The sequence below is a fragment of the Periophthalmus magnuspinnatus genome, chromosome 23 (genome assembly GCF_009829125.3).
Source record: "Periophthalmus magnuspinnatus isolate fPerMag1 chromosome 23, fPerMag1.2.pri, whole genome shotgun sequence".
NCBI classification, from domain to species: Eukaryota; Metazoa; Chordata; class Actinopteri; order Gobiiformes; family Gobiidae; genus Periophthalmus; species Periophthalmus magnuspinnatus.
In genome coordinates this window covers 19,015,945-19,034,174 of record NC_047148.1, presented here as the reverse complement: position 1 = coordinate 19,034,174, position 18,230 = coordinate 19,015,945, and the positions used below count along the sequence as shown (strand labels likewise).

General features: G+C 40.4%; 3 protein-coding genes across 3 annotated transcripts; all 3 read right to left on the bottom strand.

Moving 5' to 3' along the window:
- Positions 1 to 103: 103 nt before the first annotated feature.
- Positions 104 to 3,012, bottom strand: dipk1b (divergent protein kinase domain 1B). Its single transcript, XM_033990161.2, has 5 exons — positions 2,545 to 3,012; positions 2,122 to 2,256; positions 1,729 to 1,836; positions 1,459 to 1,635; positions 104 to 1,062 (listed from the first exon to the last, which is right to left on the bottom strand). Exons 1-5 carry the CDS (start codon positions 2,608 to 2,610, stop codon positions 250 to 252), a joined length of 1,299 nt encoding a protein of 432 aa, XP_033846052.1. The 5' UTR covers positions 2,611 to 3,012; the 3' UTR covers positions 104 to 249.
- A 2,086-nt stretch (positions 3,013 to 5,098) lies between these two features.
- Positions 5,099 to 8,658, bottom strand: mrps2 (mitochondrial ribosomal protein S2). Its single transcript, XM_033990266.2, has 4 exons — positions 8,600 to 8,658; positions 8,428 to 8,520; positions 8,234 to 8,354; positions 5,099 to 5,935 (listed from the first exon to the last, which is right to left on the bottom strand). Exons 1-4 carry the CDS (start codon positions 8,622 to 8,624, stop codon positions 5,389 to 5,391), a joined length of 786 nt encoding a protein of 261 aa, XP_033846157.1. The 5' UTR covers positions 8,625 to 8,658; the 3' UTR covers positions 5,099 to 5,388.
- Positions 8,659 to 8,872: 214 nt separating this feature from the next.
- On the bottom strand, positions 8,873 to 14,693 carry ppp1r26 (protein phosphatase 1, regulatory subunit 26). The gene is made up of 5 exons (XM_033990039.2): positions 14,297 to 14,693; positions 10,128 to 13,312; positions 9,316 to 9,430; positions 9,132 to 9,214; positions 8,873 to 9,066 (listed from the first exon to the last, which is right to left on the bottom strand). The coding sequence occupies exons 2-5, from the start codon at positions 13,256 to 13,258 to the stop codon at positions 9,036 to 9,038; spliced, it is 3,360 nt and encodes a 1,119-aa protein (XP_033845930.1). The 5' UTR covers positions 13,259 to 13,312; positions 14,297 to 14,693; the 3' UTR covers positions 8,873 to 9,035.
- Between the last annotated feature and the right edge of the window lie 3,537 nt (positions 14,694 to 18,230).

Here is an 18,230-nt window from a genome sequence, read left to right as displayed (position 1 = left end):
GTCATTGTTTCCCTACCCTATTTTTTGTCGCAATACACATTTGGCTACTCACCTTACGTCCTGAAGACATGGTGTGGGTGTAAAATTACAGATATGCAAGATCCTGAGAATATTCTGTTGTTTTAATCATGTTTCACAGCTTCCTGATATTCACAGTAATTCAAGAAAATACATTGTCAATAGTCCCCTCTAAAACTGTACATTTAGCCTACATAATTATTACTATCTGTGTCTTAAGCTGGCAAGTTCTCATGAGTACTGCGTGTTTGAAATCTTCTTCCACAGCAGTGTTTTTAAGTTATTAAGAACTAGTGAGTGGTGAACTTCCATTTGGCTTGCCAGTCCGTTAAGCGTCACGCAGGTTCGGAGTTGCTTTTCCAAATCTCCATGCACATCTGATGGTGCACCGAATAACAGAAAGTCCTGCAGCAGCACGCACACCTTTGCCAGGTTGGGTTGCACCACTTCTGTGTTGCACTGTTTCACCAGTCTGTCACAGGTGGCGGTGCAGTCACGTCCGTAAGTACAGTCTGCGTTGGTTTCACAGTGCCGTCCTTTCAGATAACCTCGCACCACTGCCTCAGAAGCCACACTGCGCAGGTTGGCCATTTTGCAATCATATTTGACGTTATAGCCGATGTGATGAGGACTGGCATCGCAAATTAAAAAGCTTCCGTATGAACCGTGGAAAACTTCTTCTACAAACTCTAATAAACCGATGGTAATACGTGCTCTGCGAGGCCAAGTTGGAGCGAGCCAGTGATTCAAACCGGAGCTCAGAGCCTCAGGGACCAGAGCCTGCAGATAATGGGGCACCTCTAATCGATACAGTGAACTATGGCCCACTCGTTCAGTCACATATAGGTCACCGCAGAAACCCAGCAGCTTGGGAGTGTGCTCCTTCTCCTGCAGCGCCACCATCAGGAGGAATTCATTGATTTGGAGAAGAGCCCAAATGGATTTTGCCTCTGCGAGAGACACTTTACCATCCTGGTTAATATCCGCCAGTGTAATAACCCGTTCCACTAAGGTGTTTAAAGACGACTGCTCTCCAAGGTTAGTCTGTAAGAGAATAAAGTGATTAACCATGCAATTATTTAAAGGTGCACTCAGTAACATTTCTCGTGGACAGTAGGACACCTGCTTTTCTCCATGAAGATGAGTATTGTGTTGCTTGGAATGTTTCACAATATGGATTACATGTGTTGTGCTGCATTTATTACATTCCCAGTGTTTATATTGCTCAAAATACCTTAGCTTACTGTAACTCACCTCTCCACAGATCTGAACTGTAACTTCATCGAGTTACGTAAGTGTAATGACAGACCCCGGAAGATTTTAGACAAAGAAATAACATCTCCATAGAGACAAGAAGGTGCTAGAAAAGTTATATAGTGCACCTTCAAAGTAATTAATCAATAATATAGTTTTCAAATGTTCATTAATTACATCATCTACCTTTAGAAACGTGTGCAGCATGTCTTTAAACTCATCCATCGATGTCCCTCGTGTTGGTTTGTCAAATAAACTCAGCTCATGCCTCAGTCCAGACTCTGGGATCCCGTCTGCACTGACCGTATCTTCAAGACCGCACTTAATAATAACAGGTCTCTCCTTCCACAGTCCACTGTAGATCTTAAACCGATAAAAAAAAAAATTTCAGATTGCATGAGGTTGTTGTTTTTGACAGGACGTCTGTTTGACTGCTGCATTTTCGTTTGCTTTTACCTGATGTGTTGAGGTTGTGGTCATACAGCGCTGCATGGTCAGTGATTTTTGATCGCACAAAGCCTTGCAAGATGAGCCAGAGATGATGCCTCTTTTATAATGGTCACACTGTAAATAGACCAGACAGTTACACAGTACACTGATTATCACAAACACACTTTTTTAGGGTGAGTCTAACCTATAACAAGTTCCCCTTCTGGTTTAAATCACACTATTTTGTATTCAGTAGCAATGACTTGTGATGGAAATATCTGGACCCAGCTGGAGAGCAGTAATGGGTCATGTTTTGGAATGAACACATAGAACATCTAATGCATTTGACACATTTGTATTGTTTTTTGGCCTTAGTCTCATATCTGGGTTTGAAGACGTATACTGGGAGATCATACTCACTATGACCATTTGGCAGACATGGCCACGACAGAGTTCAGAGTAAGAGGCATACTGCATGTAGAGGACCCAGCTGGTGATGAGGACGCCCAGCCATGCCAGCAGCAGGTACTTCACCTTGATCACAGGGAGGCGGGTCTGTGGAGGATGCATTTAATAAGGAGGTATGGATGCAAATGCAGACATTTAGGCCTACATCAGGGAAGGAAGTACTAGAAATAAGTCCATTAAAGTATTGCATTTATCTTGTCAACGTGAGTAAAAGATACACTGGTTAAGCCAATTGCAAAACTTAAAAACAAAAAGCACTTTCTTGCTTGAACAAGAACAACAGGAGCTGCACCGGCACAAATGACAACATCTTGCACCATGCATTTAACAGAGAATAACAGGCCTAATAAACGTTTGTCATATTCTCCACGGTACCTGAACTCCTTTGGACAAGGGACAGAAGAGCACCAGATGGACCAGTCTCCGGAAAGCCCTGGGCATGATGAGCAGTGTGCGGCGTGAACATAAAGCAGAGACCTACATCCGCACAGCGACCTGCGCCATACGAGGCAAACAGCCAAAAGCGCGGCTGTAAACCGCAGTGATGAGCATGTTTCCTTTTTGTGACTTACAACATAACTACAAAACGTAATTTTGTAGAAATCAATTTCCAGAGGGGACAAAGCTTGCGTCCTTGAAAAAGCGCCGTTTCATTTCTGTTTTCCTGAGTTGGGCTACGCTATTGTAAATAAAATGGTTAAAATGAACGACACGCCAATGCACAATAATCAGGTCCATGTATTTATGATGCAGTAAATAGAAATAAAAACATATATATGTCGCGTGCCTCCCGTTGAGCGCGAGCCCGTTCAGAGCCTCATCATCACTGCGCGTTTTAAAGGGGAAGTGCGCCTGAGCGGCAGATATTTATCGTTTGCCGACAGAAAAGGATGCTGCACTGATTCCTAGGACGAGACAAATGCCAATAATGTAATGTTTATTTGTTCATTTATTTTAATACATAGACATAATTATATATCTAAATAACGTTTGGACATAATTTGTTTAGATTTAGATTTATTAAATATACCTGCTCCTTTTTAGCATTGCTATGTAATTTTCGTATTATAGTTGATTAAAAATAAAACGTTTTCTCTATGTTACAATGTATAACCAGCTGCTCAAATAAAAATTAATGAAAATCAATTTATAGAGCAATGCAAAAATAAGTAAAAAACAAGACTTTCCAGAAGAAACTTGGCTTTATTTGGTGCTTTTACACAGATGCTGCATTGTTACACCATACAATTTACAAAACAGAGCATTTATATGAGCTTAATATAAAGTTAAGTAATACATCATTATCTATAGATAGATGGGTTAGAGTTAGATATAAAGACACAAACACTAGAACAAAAAAAGCAAAATAAAAAAAATAAAAACAACAACTATTGAATAAGGGGCATTAAAGAAAACAGCATTTTTTTCATAACATATTTTTGGAAATGCACTTAATTTGGCGGCTCAGGTATTATTTCATTGAAAAAATTCAAAGACAATGAGTGGACATGAAATGGCCATTCTAATGGGGAATATCAATAGGTAACAGAATGTATCTATGCACCTGAGCATGTGCATCCTACTTGCACAGGAGTATATGCACAGGAGTATATGCACAGGAGTATATGTACAGGAGTATATGCACAGGAGTATATGCACAGGAGTATATGCACAGGAGTATATGCACAGGAGTATATGTACAGGAGTATATGCACAGGAGTATATGCACAGGAGTATATGCACAGGAGTATATGCACAGGAGTATATGCACAGGAGTATATGTACAGGAGTATATGCACAGGAGTATATGCACAGGAGTATATGCACAGTACATATGGCCTAGTGTATACAATACCTTTGCTTTCACACTGTATGTCGTTCTTTAGAGCCAGCAGTGACTTCTAAAAAAAGCACAGAGGTTAATATAAAGACAACAGATGCAAAAATTAACATTACAAATGAATGTGTATCTGGCCCGGTTCCATACCCAAAGTTCACCAACCAGGACAATTGGGCCATCGTGAGCCAGTTACTTTCTGCCCACAAAGTGCACAACTATTGACACAAATGTCAAAGCTGCGTCTCAAAGGGCAATATGACAAATATGTTTAGGATTTCCTAGTAGCTTGTTTTTTACACCTTGAAATAGAGAATCTGCTCTGCTGGCCACTCCATGGTTGGACATCAACTCCAAGGTGTGAACCTGTTCAGAGAAATGTCACACATTACCAACAACAAACAACAAACCATTTCCCTGAATCACACAATCTTCATTATAAAACACACTTCTACATAAAAACGCAATTAATTCTAATCGAAATTGTAAAACAAAAAGGAATTTCTCTCAAATGAGCCTATTAAAACAGTGTGACTCTAATAGAGTGACCTACCCACCTAAGACTCTAGGCGCAATAGCGCCCTCTACAGTCTTTAGAGTGACACTGTAGGTCGTTTGAGACTGGAGTACTGCGTGTGTCACTGTACACGCAGCAGATTGGGATAAAAATAGAATTCTCTGCGTTAAAAGAGAACCAGTAATAACACTGTAAATGACTTTCAGTCGTGGTATGAGTCCATTTTACTGAAAACTGCAGGCTGTGTGTGAAAAGAAACCTGTTGCTGCGAACCTGCAGTAAATCCAGCATCAGTGCAGTGTATCGAGGTCTACATGTAAACTGCTACGACCAATGTCATTACTGATGCGGGTTAGTGTTGGTTAGAGTCGAGGTAGGTTACTCACTTTTGTACTTTATTACAGATGAGCCGCGAGCAGGATCCACGAGCCTGAAATACTCTGAACCTGACACGAGCTGACAGCTGCACTGGGCACAGCGCAGCGCTGACTACGGGAAGTCAAAAAGACCAAATGACGTCATACCACACATGAGCGCCTACTAGTGTGACGTATTTAAGATAATGAAAACAATTTGGAAAAAAATGCAATGCTTTATTTATTTTATTATACATATATTTTATAACACTCCACCAATGCCTGTACTCTTCAGGTCATAATTTCCAAATTATTGACTTTTTAATTATTTACATCTTTAACTGAGAATAAACATCAAGTCAATTCAACTTAGGCATGTATTAAAGTTACCAGTAAAAAAAACTAAACAAAATAAGCCAAGACAGAACAGAGAGGCCCATTACAGAGTGATTACAATGTGGACAAAATGTTCTAAAATGACCTGTAGTTGTCTTTATAAACCAGAAATGTCATGAATTTTGAATGGAGGGTGTTATCAAGCCATGAAGGAGATCCATTTGTCGTCTTTTGTCCTTTGCACGGTTGATTGTCATCTTGAATAAGCGGCAGTACATTTCCATGGCAACTGGAGTATCATCATTACCAGGGATAGGGTATGTGACGAGTGATGGGTTGCAGTTTGAATCCGCAACACCAATAGTTGGAATATTCATTTTAGCGGCATCTCTGATTCCCACATGTGTCTGAAAAACATTGTTAAGAGTGGACAGGAAAATCATGAGGTCTGGTAGACGGACTCCAGGGCCATACTGGACAGGAGCGTTGGTAAGTAGCCCTCCTTGCCAGTATCTTGTATGGGCGTACTCTCCACATTCCTTGGCAGTGTTCTCTATCAAGTGGGCAAATTGGCGTCTCCGGCTGACAAAGAGTATAATACCGCCCCTGTATGCAATGTGTGCAGTAAAGTTAAGTGCCTGTTGAAGATGCTCCACAGTTTGGTCCAGATCAATAATATCTTGATCTAAACGGCATCCATAGAGATAAGGCACCATAAGTCTGCAAAAAGAGACAAAAACAAATAAATACGAGAAACGTTGATGTCAAGGAAAACAAATATTTTATTATTACTAAAAAAGTTTATAATTTTACTTCCTGGTTGGACATGGGCAGCAGATGTGACATAAGCAATTAAGTGTTACCTAGCAACCATGCTGTAAACAAGGGCCTAAAATTCAAAATGACATCAGATACATCTTCCTTGCATGTTAATAATCCCTGTATTTTGGAGGGAATGTTTGACGTTGGTGACATAAGTTCATGTATTCAGTTTTAGAACTCCCCGTTGTTTCCTGTATTTTTGTACTTTTCCCCTCCACATTTTCCCTCCTCAAACTGTCACTTAAAGAAACCATATGTATAGAATTTAATTTAAAAATTCATAAACATTAGCTAACTGTGTCTCCAGATACAAGGGAGGTACCGTAAATTTCGGATTATAAGCCGCTACTTTTTTTCCACGCTTTGAACCCTGCGGCTTTTACAGCAGTGCGGCTTATATATGGAATTTTACTGGATAACGGCCCCTGGGGGGCGCTCTCTAGCTGTAAACGTAAAAGTGAGACAGACGTGGGGAAAGATTCTGCTCTGAAGAATTCACTAGTTTTGATTTTGAACGATCATTTTGCGCATCATGAAATGGATATGATGCAGTTTTTAAGATAAAGAAACAGAAAGGAAACAGAGCAGGGGTCGGCCTTTAACACGCAAAGAGCCATTTGGACCCACTTTCCACGTAAAATAAAACACTGGGAGCCGCAAATACTTTTTGACATCTAAAATGAAGATAACACTGTATAATAACAATAATGTAACGGAATAATGTAGGTTTTACTTTCACGGACAAGCCTTCTACACGTGGCAGATAAATATGGCAAAAACAACTTAAGTGCATTAAAAAAATACAACTCACCAAACCGCTGCATCATGCATCGCGCTGATTATGTGATTATGTCTACTCTACTCCGCAGTTTCTTTAAAAAAACAACAACAAAAAAACTCGTAGCGTATCGTTTAATCCCAGGTGCTTATTCTCCATGTGCCAAAGCAGTTTTGAAGGTTTCATTGCCTTATTTGCTTTTCCCGTATGTTACGCAGAGCGGACTGTGCGCGTGAGTCACCTGCAGCGACAAACCCAGATTTTAAGTAGGCATTGTCTGTTAAATTTATCTTTCTTTTTCTTGGAGATCGTAGTCTCCTCTTCTGGCTCCTCAGTTGTCCTTTCCCCCTTTGTTAAAAGCTCTCCAAAGACTTTTGTTTTGGCTCATTTTCACTCGCTTGTGGCTCTAGTTTTGTGCGTCGTGTCTGATGTGTTATACGTGAAACGTCATCGCGGAGACAAGAGCAGATAATAAACTTGCTACTACATCAAATAGATTTCTGTGGCGATTTCCAGCAGGATTTTCATGATACATCTACGGACGAGCTTATTAGTGTGTCATTAGGGACGGGCCAAAGTTGCTCCTGACCCCTGTGCGCACAACGTCTGAAAATCAGGGCTCTTTACGCAGGACTGTGAGCTGTGTCTGTGTCAGTTCCCAAGCCACGCAGAGCCGCAGTATAAGGCTGAAAGAGGCGCATACGGCTCCGGAGCCGCGAGTTGCCGACCCCTGAAATAGAGCCACTGCACGTAAGCTCGACATCAATGAATCCAACTTGGTCAATGTAAAAAGACGACAAAAGTTTTCAGAGGAAATAAAAGCAGATTTTCCGTGTTGGTGCAGCTTTATTTTATAAACCTGCAGATGTGTTCATCCCGTGTTGTTGTCGTGTTGGTGCCAATTTTCAGGCACAGTTTAAAAAAAAGCGTGTCGGTGCAGCGTCTTTCTGTGTAAATATCTCATGTTACAATATGAAAACCTGCGGCTTTTATTCAGGTGCGGCTTATATATGTACAAAATTGATTTTTTCTTCAAATTTAGCTGGTGCGGCTTATATCAAGGTGCGCTCTGTAGTCCGAAATTTACGGTATGTCCAAATCGAATATAGCTTATAATAACAATTGTAATGCTGATTTATACTTGAAAACGAAATGATGGGCTATGATGGTCAAGATGGTTATGGCTATGTTATAATGTGGTGTTTTGTTTCTCAAGATGGTTTAAACCTAAAAAGACTCTCTACCCGCCGAATCTGCAGTATCCTATGTCCATACACTGAGAATGAGTGTCCTCCAGAAGCCTGGATTATAACTGTAAGAATTTAGGCTACACACAGTTCCTTTAACTGCTTTAAAACTATGATAAATATTGACTGAGGTGCTGTCCCACCAACTCAAGTAAAACAAACACTACAAACCTGTGCCTGCATCCTTTCTTGTGGCCGAGATGTACTCTGGCATCGAACAAGTCTTTTAGTGAGAAGAGTTCTGACACACGGAAGAAATCTGGCTTTTCAAGGGGTAGGTTCATGACCTTATCTGTAAACAAAGATATACAAAACTGTCAAATGTCAAGGCAACTGTGTTTACATAGAAAGATGATTTTACTAACCCGTTACATCGTCATGTGGAGGATGCAGTGTATTTATAGACGCTGCTGTTGAATAATGCGGTTTCCCACATATTGAAACTGACCTACAAATCCCTAAAATACAGCACATAAACAGGTTATTCAATGGCAGGAATTTTTTTATTTTATTTTGGTGGTTATAAAAGTATTTTACCTCTAATCAGAGCCCGAGTTGCCATGTTGTTTGACAATGCGGAAGGTCAGTATATCTGCGCATGCGCAGTACGGGCCTTGTATTACTCGTGCCGTCAAGCAACATTACTGTCGTGACTACGCCAGAAACTAGTGTTTTCAGCAGGGACCGTACAGTTTACGGCATAGATCTATTACAATTCCATGATTTTAAGATTTATTCATGGATATTTAGTGTCAAAACATGTTTTTCATTAGCATTATGAAGTACTGGTCAAAGAAAGACACATCGTCGCCCACATTAACGGAGTTTAATTAAAAGTAAAAACTTATTGGAAAATCCACATGCAATGAAAATCAAAAACATATGCAATGTATGAACGGGTTAGACAAACTGAACTTCACCAGTATTTGAACAGAATACTAGCCATTGAAATATTTTTGAGGCATAAATGTCTTTATATTTGCAGATTTGTTGCATCATTTTTCCTGGAAAAGATCCATTCATTTAGAATCACATAGGCCACTTAATGTGTCATTTGGTATTGGCCTACCTCAGAACAGGAACAAACTGAAGCTTTCTCTTAACATGCTGAACTGACTGCTGTAAATTCCCACTTCTCCAAGAAATCATTCCCTAGTGATAGTAGTTTGCAGATCAAAACTTTTTTTTCTGTTAAGGGAATTTTCAGGAATCTGTGACTACAAAACTGAAGGCTAAACACTATATGAATATACCTTCCTGTATCTGTTATCCATGCACCTCCTGCTGAATCTCTCACTTCGCTCTTCAGTTGTAAGAGCTACACAGGGTTTGAATGTGAAGCCAGGGTCAATGGCCCTTGATAAAGACCTGAGTAAGCAGAGCAAGCGACATCATCAGTCCACTTCCACATAAAAATAAGAAAGACATTCATAACAATACAGATCTTTATTATACACTCTTTATTACGCAGATGCAAGATTTTTTTTTTTTTATCTGAAAAAGTAAAATAAGGAACAAACACAAAAACACTTACAAAATATTTACAAAATGCACAGCATGTTCAGTAAGAGTTTTATAAACAAAAATAAATATCTTTTACATATGAATTTCAAAAAACAGTTTACATGACACTTTAAGATTAACTGCAAAATGAAACTGAGCTGGATTAAATCTGTGGGAATTGAAACAATTGAGGTAATAAATTGTAATAGTGGCATATTTTTTGACAGAATAATTCAAATTATTCAGCGAACTGAAGGTAAAGTCATTGGAGAGATTTTCTTTTGAATGCAAGCAGGTTAGGCTTAATGTTATTGGAGAGGAAGCCTTTAATTCTTTACAAAAATATCTAACCTGTTGCTGCTGCTGTTATTGCTCAATAATGTAGATAATAGAGTAATTTTGAGATTGGTTTATATTCACACAGTAAATGTTTAAATGTTCACTGGAAATTTATGATGACGTTTTAATGGACATTCCTAACTGTTGGTAACGCCTATGAACAGGTAACAAAACCGTTTCATAAATGGGTAAAAACATCAATCACAAACATGGCTATACTTACAATGTGGAAAGGCCCTGTTTCTTCTCTTGATTGCTCTTTTTTCCTAAATCATAATCTGCCTCATCTATAAAGTTTTCCTCTTTAATATTTGGACATACTGGTACTTCTTCCTCCTCCATCTTTGCACTCTTTCTTTCTCTACTATTAGCAGTTAGCAAATCTTGACATTCCTTGCCCTCACTTCTGTCCCTGCTTCGGACTTGGACATGGTTGGTTCTATTTGTTTCAAGTTCTACATATACACTTTTGTCCTTGGATATATGCACCATGCTCTTAGTCTCTTCCTCAATAGAGAATTGTGAACTGCGACCAGCAGCGAGTGCTTGTGTAAAGGGCCCTGGAAGCTGTCTGGCAGATGATAAAAAGCTCAAAGCATGGGTGTGAAACCCTGTGTCGTTATTGCGGGGGAAAGATGCAGTGATCGTCTTTGTAGAGGACCAAACTGGATTTTCAACTTTGAAGTTCCGAACACTTTGATATGGTCTTGTCAAAGAAGTCTCACTCGTTTTGGATGAAGAAACCTGGAATGGAGTTCGTATTTTTGTATCAGTAATAGGTAATCCAAGGCTTTGACGCCATTTTATGGATGCAGACTGAGAAGCCGTGAGATTAGGATTTAAAACAGGTTGTCCTTCTTTTAATGAACTAGCTCCCTGGATGTTTCCACTACTCATTTTTTGAGTTCTTGGTGCATTTGGAGCAGCTCCAGCACCATCAGCAGGCTCTAACAAACTCTGGCTGCAGGTTGGGCTGGAGGGGGAGAGGGACTGTGCACCTGCAGGAGTGTGCCATAGGGCTAAATGCTGGGGAGACAAAAGTAGCACTTTTTCTTTAGGCAGTGTGTTTTCGGTAAGAGGCCTGTTTTCAGTAGACTGTTCTGGTAGAAGAATGTTTTTACTTGGAATTTCAGCCCGCTGATTTTCCTGTTTAACATCCTCAGTTTTAGTTTCAGCACAAACTGGTGAAATGCCATTTGTCGACACAGTCTGGTTTTTACTCTGTTCTGAAGTTGCAACCTTTGCCTTTTCTGCGAGAAACTTCCTAATCTCCAACTCAATGCTGTCGTCACTGTCCACAGAACTGTCTTCATCTTTCATAGGTTTAGTCAGTGGTGAGAAGGTCAAATCAGTTACTTTATAAGATTCACTTTCTGATCTCACAATACATTCTTGACTAGTGTTGCATGCTTTTTCAGAAGTGTTGTCCTTGGGCAATGTAGAATAACTCAGTTCATAATTTGCCTTTTCTGACTGTCTCAGAATACTTTGTTTGGGAAGATCAGGTTTTGACTTTTTGGACAGAGGTCCTTGCATTTCCTTTTTAACACATTTCTCTGGCTTACGCTTCAAGTCTCTTGTCTTTTTCTTTAATTTCTTTTTTGTCTTGAGAAGATCTTTTATAGCCAGGTCAAGGTCCTCATCACTATCAAGTGAGCTGCTTTTGTCCCCACTTTGTGCTTTCCTTTGTAGTTTCGATGTTGGACTTGCTGGAGGTGTAGATTCGTCATTGCTGTCTGCTAAAGACATTATTCCTTTGACATTACTCAAAGCTGACATAGTGCAAAAGTTAAGTTTTTCAGCCTTTTGTTTCCTTTTCTTTGTTAAAGAAAGCCTTCCAGGTTTCTTTGCACTATTTGTTTTTACAGTTTCGCCTTCATTTTCATCACTAGGTGTAGGAGCTGCAGCAGAGCCTAGTGTCTGTTTCTGCATTTGTGCTTTTTGCTCAAGAAATCTCCTTATTTCTTGCTCAATGCCATCTTCGCTGTCAATGGAACTGTTATCACTTTCATCCTCCAGTTTAATGTTTGGAAGTGAAGACTGTACGCATGCGTCAACTGAAGAAGTGTTGCCGAGACCAGGAGTCTGCTCAAAGGCTCCAGGCATGACAGTTTTAGAAATGTCTAGAATTGCCTCAGCACACATAAGCTCTGCTGTTGTATTAGTCTTCGGATGAATGGATTGACCCTTTAAATCTTCAAATTTAAAGGCGTGTACATTTTCTTTAGTGCCATCCAAAAGTGTATTGCTTGGCATGTTAGCAGATAACACTTCCTTCTTCATTTTACTCCTTTTCTTTTTCAGCTTGTTTTTCTTTGTGGTTCCTGTGTTAGGTCCATGGAGTCCTTTTGTTGTGCATTTGCTGACAGGTTTTTTAGCTTTGTTGAACAAAGGTTTTAGGATGCTTTTCTTCTTCAGTTGCTCAAGCTGATAGTGGCGTATAGCCTCTTCAATGCCATCATCACTAGTTGAATCAGAGTCATCACTTAATGTATGCACGTTTTGAGTCTCTGTTTTGTTTTGCAGATTCTTCTCCATTTGAAACTTCTGAATAGCCTCTTCAATCCCATCATCACTGCTGGAATCAGAATCCTCTTCTGGATTTGCTCTCAACTTTATAAGATCACTTAAATATTTAGATGGCTGGTTAGTCTGACCTATGGGTAAGTCTGACCTGCTCGGGGGTTTGTTGCGTTCTTGCTTTGCGAATGAGCCTTCAGTAATTGAAGCCTTGTGTTTGATGTATTTTTTAATTGGATAAGTGGTAGGCGAAATCAGCTTTTCTGCCATTAGATTTTTTGGTAAATCTTTGCTTGAAGTAAAAAATGAACAGCTTTCAGAATTAAGACGAGATATGCCAGGAATAGGAGAAGGACTTCTGGGAATCTTTGAAGTCTGAAAATCCTCTGAGCATGTTTCACCCTTTCCTTTGGGCCCATCCTTTTCTTTCAGATATTCAAGTATAGCCTCTTCAATTCCTCTGTCCACAGAATCATCACTGTCTGAATCATGGCTATCATTACAGATTGTAGGATTGATTAGTTGGTTAACAATGGGGCTTTGAGCTTTGGAGTTGGCTCCAGCAAAAGACCCCACTGCCTTACAGACTTGAGGATGTCCGTCTTGTCCTGATAGCACTTCTCTTTCTTTTTCATCTCCCATCTCAACTGAGGACTGAGTGCTCCGTAGGCTCTCAATGATCATTTGGACTTTGTCTGAGATAGGTGTGCCTCTGGTGGACAAGTCACTGTCCGAGTCATTGAGGCAAAGTGGAAGGCTATAGCCTCCTGGTGTGCCACATGTTCTCCACTCTGGGCGCGTCACTGCAACAGGAGGTGCGTTCATTAAGTACATTCTAGTGAAGGTGGATCAGAGTTGTGGCCTCCATTCATAATCACATGGTTGAATCTGAGGGGAAACATACACAACAACATAAGTAATCAGTCACCAACATGTTCAATTATTGTTCTGCCATATTGTATTGAGTGCTCTTACATCACACATGCAAAGGCCCAAAAATAAGCTTAAAATAAGGCTCACATGTCCATATACATTACCTACAAAAATGTCTTAATGCATAACTTTTAATATAATTAACACAAATATGAGGTTTTAGTGTGTGCAACTAAATCAAAGCAACTCAGTCACAGACATAAAGGTACAACAAAGATAAATGTACAACACCCTGACAGCAGGCTGCACAAACACATCACATTCATCAAACCTGGTTTAACACGAGGGTTTTCCCACACATGTGAAGACCAGACTGAACAGAACTTACTACATTAAATGTAGAGTGAATGAAAGCGTAAAAGCCCCACCATGCCTCCAGAGCAAAAGAGAAAATGCTAAAGTTGGCAACACAAGACACAACTTTGACATAAATCATGGATCTAAGCCTTAAGGTAAAGAAAGTTTTATGTCATGTTTAGCTTTTTCACTGTTTAGGGCTAGCAATCGCGTTCATGGTTTGCGTGTTTTGCTTCCATTGTGCTAAAGCAGCACATGGCTACACGGTGCACCTCGGCGGTGTCTCTCGCTCGTCACGCGGCGTGGGGAGCACTGAAGCCCGGCGTGCATCACTACGAGACTACGCAGAAGCACCGGCCACCGCGGAAGTCAAAAAAACACTGGTATGTGCCCACAAACCAAGACAAGGTAACTTCAATGTCCCACAAAGCCTCAAATAAAACAACTGAGTGGATTTAATGTCGTGAGGGCTCATATGGAGTAAACATCCGACCCTCGGAGCCTGGTCTGTGCAGAGGCGGGCCTCAGGCGCCCGCAGCCCGGCATTTTCTCTGCCGCTGCGAGCCTTTGTATTCAGACACATTTGTAGCGTTAGCTTGAGCTTTTAGTAACATCTACAGACAAGATTTGAGTTTGTCCTACCTGCTTACAACACAGAAGGACGGATGCGATGTTTTCCGTTCATATTTGTGCTGGTTTGAGTGTTTGGCGCGGCCGTCGTGTTTGTGTTTTGTGTCGTCTCTCCCCGCGCCTCTCCCCGCGCCTCTGTCCGCAGCTTCTCTCAGTGCGTAGCCTCTTTCTGTCCGCAGCTTCTCTCAGTGCGTAGCCTCTCTCCGCAGGCTCTTTCCGCAGACTCTCCGCACCCTCTCTCCGTAGCCTCTCTCCGTAAACCCCGCAGCAGCAGCAGACTGCAGGCGGACACTTCCTTGAACCCGGCTCCAGCTGGGCTCGGACAGAGGCTGCAGCTCCCTCCTACAGGCGCCTGGAGCAGGACACACTCAGCCCAGGTGGTGGTCAGGTGCACTCCACCATATGTCACACCACTACTTTTAATATAACAGTCTGCTAAAGCCGTGCTGATTTGTTTTTTTTGCAGTTAGACTACTACATTGCGCATCACTTAAGACTATTCTTGATCCTGGGGCTGGATATTTATGAGCAGTGTTATAAATGAACCCATGCAAACATTTCCTTTTTACTATTTTACTGCACAAACAAGCAACATTGTACTCTTTATGCCCAAAGAACTATGCTCATTTTCTGTCTTCTTGACATTTTGCTTCATTTAATCGAATAAACTAAAATTAACTCCAACAAATTTCACTGCATTTCTGTACAAACCCTCAGCTGTTCCAAAAGTAAAAACTGTAATTTAATAAATGAATGAAGTTGGGGTTCTCCCTCATCCCCAGTCCAATATAAATAAGCTCATGATGATTTTTCCTGACTCTCTTGATTCGGATGAAGTAGATCTGCAATGGACACATCAGTTTACAGGGAAGTAGTGCTGTGGACAGTTATTATAATGTCACTTTAACTTACCCATCACTGTAAATTGTAAATATTGTAAGGCACACACTCAGGTCTAAGGGTAAATAGATTAATCTACAGGATGTAAGAATTTTTTCGTACCATGTGATGGCGCTGTAGGATTGTATCTGAACAAAAGGCCAATGAACAACTGTCTAAAATACCAACACGTGTATAGTGTTTGTCCTGCAGGGGGCAGCAAATGCTACAATGAAAATCAAGCTTTACATTGCATTATTGATATGTATTAAAATGTCATAGCTGATGATATTATTACTTTTCTAACCACATTACATTGTCTGTTCTTTTGTCTGCTATAGCCACTTAGCACTTGTGTAAAAAAAAAAAAAAAAAAAAAGCTGGTAGATGTTTTGTTTAGCAGGATAATTAATTTCCATAAATACATGTGTCAAAAGTGACTGAAATCTGCTGAAGTGTTGGAAGGCCTGATGTTCATGGCCCAATTCAGACATGCTTCTTCCTAATGGTCTTGTCACTTTGTCTGTTTTCCTTCAATCGCTGAGTAAAAACAATGACAAAAATGAAATCAAGAGGCTTGCAACAATAGTGCAACAACAAACAAAGAACTACACACAAAAACATAAGCACGAATCATCTGAAAAAGAAGCTTTCACAACAAGATATTTTGTAGTACCCAGAGAACATAAGCCCGAAGAGCTTGAAGATGTGTTCAGAGAGAAAGCCAAGACCCCAGCTGTGGCCCTGCTCCCACTCAGCATACTGTACAGGGAGCCACATTGGCATCTTCCCACGCCTTTGGCCAGCACTGTTTGCTTTTCAACCATTTACACATATTATATTCCGTATGCCAGTATGGCTTTTCGTATCCATCTGAAACCGTTGAAGAAGTCTTTACTGTGTGTTTTCTAAGTGATAGTACTTCAGAAGGACAGTCCACTGGGTTTGGACATGAGAGGAGGAGGAGGAGGAATGATTTTTGGTGAAGAGACGACGTTAGAGCTGCCAGTAAGAGAGGAGACATCCAATTCCTTCTTACAACCACAACATATCTTCTTAAGGTCTATGGCAGTCTTATTGCCAAGAGGGAACCAGCCATTTTGTGAATAGGCAATGTTTTGCTCAAAGGGGAGAATAGTAATTGATGCTTCTACGGTCTAGCCTGGCTAACCTGACTACACACTTTTCCTATACTTTACAAGACGTATTTGGGCCCCATCTCTGGCTTCTGGAGCTCCGATGGGTGTCTGCCTGATGGAATAATTGGTTAATGTTTTAGATATTTCATTAGTTGATTAGTTGATGCTGGGAGTTGGCTAAAGATTTGAGAGTAAATCATGATTTTAACGAGCCTTTTCTATTTAAATACACAACTTCATCCTCGTGTAAATGCTTCTTTCTGCATGAACTCCAATTCCCATGTAGCTGTAGCCTCTGTAGTCTAATAATTCCGAAGCACAACACTTCAGAGTTCTTAGGTTTTTACTTCTTTTTGGAAAACTTTATTTTTTTTGTGCAGAGGAGATAAAGAGAAGAGTGAAAAATCTCCAAGGAACGTATGTGACCCCAAATATCACAGTCCCACCGCCGATGATCAAACTCTGCGGCTTTCAGTTTATCCAGCCGATGGCAACTTTGTCAAAGTAAACAACATCAGGGGAAAGGCAAAGGCTTGTGAAGTCATACGAGCTGTGTGCTGGAAAGGCCTCCTGCAGCACTGGCCTTTCAAATAAATCTGAAGTGGTCCAAAACTCCAAATATGTTGTGGAAAAATACACTGGTGCATGTTTGGGTAGCTCAGCCGGAGTTCAGATCTGTGTACATTAAAAATATCAGCCAAATAAATGAAAAACACTGGGGAGGTTAACATAAAAAGTCCTTGGGCGTAGTCAAAAGTCAATGCTGTGACTTGTTGACTTGTTTGAATCTTAAAAGGCTGCGTTTCCCCTTTAAAGAGAACTGTCAACGTTTGGTGATGTGATATAAAACAAATGGAAAGACAAAGATAAAGATTAATTTCTGCAGTAGAATATGATTTCCTAGAACGGCAGAGAAAGAAAAAGTAATTATTAATACTATATCTTCTATGAGTTTTTACCTAATGATTATTTTACCTGTCTAACTTTGCAAATTCAGGCTTAAAGTTTTCAAGCTGTGGATCAACTTTCATAGAAGCGCAGTGCTTTTTTATTCTTTATTCCTTTTTTTCTTGTTTCTGCTTATGCATTTGTGTATTCAGAGCGCTCGCATCTCATTGAATAGCCTAATATAATAAAACGCACACCAGTTTATCATATTTTCCACCTATAGTAACACCTATTTTCAGTTCCTGCTGTAGCACCGGTTCAGATTCCCCCAAGGAGATGCATACATATCATTATCAGAAGTGAAAAACTGGGTCGGTACACTATCTGTATATTTGCATTATAAACTCAAACAAAAGAATCTGTTTAAGTCATCTGCTTGTGCGCCATGTTCGCTCCGTGTAAGGATCTCACCCAGGGGAAAGACGTGTTTGTCTGCCTGTTTACTATTGACCAAGTGAACGTGAGCTCTGATTCATTTGGCTCTACAGCTGCCGCGGTCCTCTGTAGCCTGATGTTAGTATTTACCAGGGGGAGATTATGTTCTATAGCACGATTATGGCACAGCCGGGTTCTCTGGTGCCCGAAAGTGCTTGCGTTTACCCATTTGTATTACATTACAAACACACTATGAATAACTGCATTGTTAGTCATCCAAGACGAGTTAAATCCTCTTATACTTTTGTCCTCGCAGGCTGTAGGTCCGCTGTGTGTTGACCTGTGGAGTCCAGCCGTCAATGTCGTGTCACTAAACACTCCCCTCTATCGCTGGCTCACAGTGGGGTATTGATTGGTGAGGAAAGTATATTTAATTTGAGTCCCAGCAGGTCGAAAAAAAAGGCCTCGCTGTCCTTATGCGGCAATTTTCTGCTGTAATGTAAGATGTAGATAAGCGTCAAAAAGCGCTGGAAAATTGTAAATCAATAACAAAACCTGGGTTAACAATAAACTCAAACTGTGATTATAGCAATATACACCTCCTT